Raw genomic sequence first — 5728 nt, 5'->3', positions numbered from 1 at the left:
AGTAATGTAGTAGCTAATCTAAGTTCTCTATATGTCCATCGTTTCCATAAGGGGGACATAGTAGCTAGTTCTAGTTCACAGTAGCAGTAATAGTGATGTAGTAGCTAATCTAAGTTCTCTATATGTCCATCTTTTCCATAAGGGGGACATAGTAGCTAGTTCTAGTTCTCCTCAATTGATGCAATGTATGCATCCTACAAACTCTTATGTACGTGTTTAACTATCTATAATATGCTTATCTTTTCAACCAAAAAAAAAATTCTGTGTTTAGAGCATATTATTTCTCTGTGTAGTGCGTTTTTAACACATATATATAAGGTATGAGCTTAAGCTACTGAGTTCTGTTGAATTTGCGAATTATATTGTAGATCCTTCTAGTTCAAGGTAGAGCAATTTTAGACCTCGCGTGGCCATAAATAATTATAATATTTGCAAATGATAATGTTGAGTATATTCAGATAGAAGAAATTAGTAAAAGATCATAGTTACAAGCACGTCAGGAAAAATCTAAGAACGGGTGAAAACAGAGGGGAAAAAAGTTGGCGAAAAATTTCTTCAAGTTTTGAAGTTGTGTTTGTTTTATAATTGTTAAATCTAACAAATACAACTTGTTGAAGAATTTTATTGCCAAAATCTTTTTCACCCTGTTTCCGAAACAAATTTAACATGATCCCTATTGAATGACGAGTTGGCCTGAAGGTTGTAGAGGCGAAATTGGAGAGGCGTCAGAATCATCTCTCCATTCATCCTGAACTTGAGCTGCAAACTGCAAATTCCAGAGAACATCCTCCATCGAAGGCCTGCCCACTGGATCTTCGTACAAACACCTGCAGCAGATCTCTATCATCGTCTTCAATGATTCATCCGAGCATGAACTTCTTATTGCTGGATCAACCACATTCCTTCTTGATGCTTCATTGCCCATTATGCTTACTTGCAACTATACAATATAACAAGACAAAATGAGTGCACCACCAAAAGGCTTACATTTTTTATTTATGAAGCCATATCATCTTCAATGAGTAACAGAGAAATGTCCCTCATTCCCTCATTGGTAGTTCAAAATGAAAATCTGAAATGAAAAAGAGCCAGATGATCAAGTGTTAGTCATACCTTATTATGTAGAACTAGAATATCATTTCTGGTATTTATCTGCCTTCCTGTTATGATTTCCAGCAGTATAACTCCAAAGTCATACACATCCAACTTCTCTTCATATTTTTCCCTATAAATCAATATAGGTAAGAGTAAAACAAAGTGTAAGTATGTCCGTGCTTACAGCTTATTTACATTCAATAATACAATATATTCTGAACAAAGTGGAAATGCCTGTCAATATTTATATTACTAAGCTAAGCAACTAAATTAATAAGTTTTGAAATGTCAAAGATTGATTTCAAAGCGGTAAGCTTTATAATCAAATTAAGTGTCTAAAGGCTATGCCGAAACACTAGGATTTCAAAATTAACTGCTTTAGCTATTTGAATACCATATTTCTTCCTTGGTTTACGACTTTGTGTGCATAAGTTATTCTTTCTAAGAGGTTCATGTGAAAAATTGAACCAGAGCTGAAATCAGTTCCACTGTATAATAGACATGAAAACCACAAAACTTAGGTGATTTTGTTGTTTAAACTATGCTGCTCCAATTTGACAGTAATTTGTACACACCTCTCCTTATAACCAGCTGGAAAAGTGTGACAGTATTCCTGCAAATATGCACAGTAGTGGCATAAGTTAATATTGCGGCAATATATAAACTTCTTTTGTAAGTGTGAGTGGAAGAATTAACATAGAACTTTGGGAAGTTGGTCATCACACCTTTCCTGCGTTCTCCGACAGAATAGGCAAATTGTAGCTGCTGATTTTGGCAACAAGGTTCTGATCCAACATGATATCTGTTATTTTCAAGTTATTTGAAAAGATACCAGGGACAATTCCATTATGCAAGAACTGTAGGCCCTTTGCTACCCCAGTTGCAGCTGCTATACGTTGTGTCCAAGTTAGTTTCCGTCTTCCATGTCTATCTGCAAATAGGACAGTGAGGAACAAAGAGCATCAAATTTCCAAATCTATATAATCCAGCTAAGCATTTACATTAATCACATTACATCCAACAGTATAGAAGTGTAGATGGTTGTTAAGTAATTACCAGAAATCCAGCTCCTTAGGGTCCCATTAGGTACGTACTCAAAGACGAGAAATATCCTGCTAACACTTGAATCATCCAAGTAACACTCAAAGCAGTGTCCAAGAGCACTGACCAAATGACAATATCTGAGCTTGGATATCAACTCTAAGTGATGCATAAAATTTTGAGTAGTGTTGCTTCTTTTCATTTTCAGGCATCTAATCGTAACATTTGAACCATCTCTCATCTGGCCTCTGTACATCTGAATCCAAAGCAGAGTAAGTTTGTGAACCCTGATAGGGGTATGAATACATGGAATTCTAGTTGGTTTTTGGTTTATTTTGAATGATCCATACAGAGTACTTATATCCATATGCCATTACCATTTGACACGCTTATGTCTATACAAATTACTAAACCATTTTGCATGGTCAGCAACTAGCTCAGCAGCTAAGTGTGGAATAATATTTTACTAGGATAAAGATATTAACAGAATCTATTGAAAATTCTAAAGCAATAAGAGGCGGGGTCAAAAACATCAAGAGTTAAACTCATTCTTTTGTGCCAAAACGACAAAGGACGAATGGATGAAACTACTACAAGTCAGCACCAACTCTCTAGTATAACACTCAAAGACCTCAATGCTACAGCACGAAAGAAGGATGGAAGTAATCAGTCACTACATATATATATATATACCTGGCCATTAGACATTTCACCCATAAAAGTTGCTGTATCAAAGTTGTTCGTAGCCACCTCAAGCTCTTCTAACGAGAAGGTCCGATAAGATGGAAGACTGAGTGCTCCTAGCTTCATTGCTTGAGTAATGTATCCTTATACAAGAAATACCGAGGAATCAAGTTAGCTATACTCAGGAATTAAAGGAAATCAAAGAGAGCGAGGGAATTTTTCTTTTCTTCCTTTATGTATATAGGAGACAGGGTGCAAATATACCTAAGCTTCAAGCTTGAACAGGAACTTGGTTATTGGGGCAAAGGGTCTGTAATTCAGAATCTCTCAAGACTATAAACTTAAGAAGATTCGACCAAAACGTTCATAATTTCCTAATTAGCTAAAAATGAGAATATTTTAGCTTCCAACTTCTCTATCTGTGTTGGTAACAAAGAATGTAAAGGACTAACACCTCCCACCGATCGATACAGGAAGTTGAAAGAAGGTGTAATTTGTTTCAAAGTATATGAAATACAAAGAATATGGGTAGAAACAGAAGAGAGGAACCTTACTTGCATCTGTATACAACTTTGAGGTATATGAAGATGATGCATCTTCTGAAATGAATCTGGATTGGGTTTTCTGGGCAGCCTTCTTTGCAAGAAAAGATTTGACAATCAAGATGGTCAGGCATACTAGTATGACTCCGCCGATGATGCTACCACAAATTATCAAGGCAAGAACCACATTAGAAGCAGGTTTTTGTCTTTGATGATGAGGTAAGACGCCAACAGCCAAAGCCTCGTTTCGACAAAAAGAAAATGGATGTTGAGTTTTGTCTCCGGGTGCCAAACAGTTATTAGAGAAATGCACAATCCTATTCCTCGAACTAGAGAGAAGGCAACTAGGTAATGTTCCAGTCAACAGATTAGCAGACAGATCAACAAAGTCTAATGCAGCGTTGCATGGATTATCTTCAAAAAGCATTCCTGTCAACTTGTTTCCTGCAACATCCAGGTAAGTTATGGATGGTAAAGATAGCAAGAATGGAGGAAATGGCCCCACAAATCTGTTTGAAGAAATATCAAAATGTTCAAGCTGATGATAGGACTGAACTTTCTCTGGAATGCTTGCAGTGAACTTATTATTCCTCAGTGCAATGCTTTCTATTTTGCTTCCAACTTGAGGAAATCTCGGTCCAAAAGAGTTGTCCTCTAATTCTAAAACTTGAAGGTTTCCTAAACTGCTAAGATCAGGCATATCCCCACTAAAATTATTCCTTGAAAGTGAAAGTATCCGAAGATTTTTCATATCTCGCAGTGTATCTGGCAAAGGTCCATCTAATGAATTGTTCTTCAGACTCAAAACTGCCAAAACCGAAAGCAAACCAATTCCATCCGGAATTCTGCCAGTCAACCTATTTCCATTGAGCAGTAAGGTTTGGAGGTCCGTTAACGATGAAATTGTTTTGGGTATGCCACTGTGAAAGTAATTTGAGCTTAAATCAAGTATCTCTAGTGCTGACAGTCTTGAAAGTTTTCCAGGCAAGCGCCCCCATAAACCAAGAGAAACTAATCTAAGGACCTTCAAGCTAGGAAGCTTGACAAGGGCAGTGAAAAATGAACCAACGGAGAAGTTTCCGGGTAAAGGGGAAGCTCCCTTTATCCCTATTATGTGCAACTGAGTTATGCTTTCTTCATAGCACACAACAGTGACAGCTGAAGTTGGCTCAATCTTACAGAAATCAGTGTCATTGTTCCAACTATTCAAAGCTGTTGGATAGTTCAAAAGACGCCGAATTCTGAGAAGGCTTTTCACTTGAGAAGATTGTAATTGCTCTGAATAGCTGATCGAGATTACTACCAAAAACAAAACCAGAAGCTTTTCAAGTCCCAAATCTTTTTCCATCAGCACAAAACTGGCTCAACAACTCTTTTAACACTGAGAATTTTCTGGAGAACACTGCAATTGCATCACAACTCAGTAATCCAACAAATCAAACTCTGCATCCATAGAATTTGAAAAGAAAAAGGGAGGAGGTTACAATGTTAAGATTAAGCAACTTAATAGTAACAATAACTCAAATCCTGCAAAGTCACTTCAGAAAGTAGAATGAAAATGTAAGTGGCAAAAAAAGAAAAGATTCCCCCCCCCCCCCAAACCCCCCCTGCATAAAGAGGGAAAACTTAGAGATATTTCTTCAGCTATTGATCCAAAGTGCAACATTAAGGAATAAGGTGCAACATATGACATGAAAATAGTGAGATAATCATCCCAAATTGAAAAAGAAAATAATGAATGAATGTTGCAATGATTTTGCATTTACTTGTATAATCAGACACATAACTGCATAAAGTATAAATACAACCATCTCTGCGTTTAGCGTATAGTAATGGAGGCTTTACCTGTTTTACAGAAGAACTTTGAGGAACTTCAAGGATCCATGGTAACCTTCAAATGAAGTAAACACCAACTTTTCATCACAGAAAAATTCATAGGCTTACACCGACTAATCTTCTTCAAACAATGACCAATATATTTATGTAGTTAGTTCTTTTCATTTTTATCGAGAATAAAGTATTGCAAAATAGAATATTGATAGCTTTATGGAAGGGAAACACCCTGAATCTTGACTAAAGATATGAAAGCAGAAAAGAAATGTCAGTTGTATTATAATTACCAATAAAATCAGAGCTCAAAGACCAAGAAAGTTCGTTAAAAGCCATCCTCTTGCCCACACTTAACTTCTTTTGGTTAAGGGCGTAGCAATGTTTTTAAAAATGATTATCTTATAAATATTGGGGCAAATCTACAAGGAAGTAGTTTTTCAATTCTGATTCTTTGTAATTATACGTATTGCAAGTTCCATAACATAGAAATTAATTTTCTATTGTTCCATACGATTTTAAAGTAAGTCTTTTACTTG

General features: G+C 36.2%; 1 protein-coding gene across 2 annotated transcripts; it reads right to left on the bottom strand.

Annotated features, from left to right (window-relative positions):
• Nucleotides 408–5471, bottom strand: LOC109223282 (probable inactive leucine-rich repeat receptor-like protein kinase At3g03770). Of its 2 annotated transcripts, none has more exons than XM_019387534.1 (8): nucleotides 5208–5471; nucleotides 3375–4805; nucleotides 2830–2963; nucleotides 2152–2392; nucleotides 1821–2026; nucleotides 1671–1708; nucleotides 1114–1225; nucleotides 408–940 (listed from the first exon to the last, which is right to left on the bottom strand). In XM_019387534.1, exons 2-8 carry the CDS (start codon nucleotides 4708–4710, stop codon nucleotides 674–676), a joined length of 2334 nt encoding a protein of 777 aa, XP_019243079.1. In that variant the 5' UTR covers nucleotides 4711–4805; nucleotides 5208–5471; the 3' UTR covers nucleotides 408–673. The 2 variants fall into 2 exon arrangements, with proteins under 2 accessions (XP_019243079.1, XP_019243086.1); XM_019387541.1 differs by having other exon boundaries at nucleotides 3375–4764.

This window comes from Nicotiana attenuata, chromosome 1, assembly GCF_001879085.1.
Source record: "Nicotiana attenuata strain UT chromosome 1, NIATTr2, whole genome shotgun sequence".
In the NCBI taxonomy this organism is placed as follows: domain Eukaryota; kingdom Viridiplantae; phylum Streptophyta; class Magnoliopsida; order Solanales; family Solanaceae; genus Nicotiana; species Nicotiana attenuata.
The sequence above is the reverse complement of the archived record's forward strand: the minus strand, read 5'-3'. Positions and strand labels throughout refer to the sequence as shown.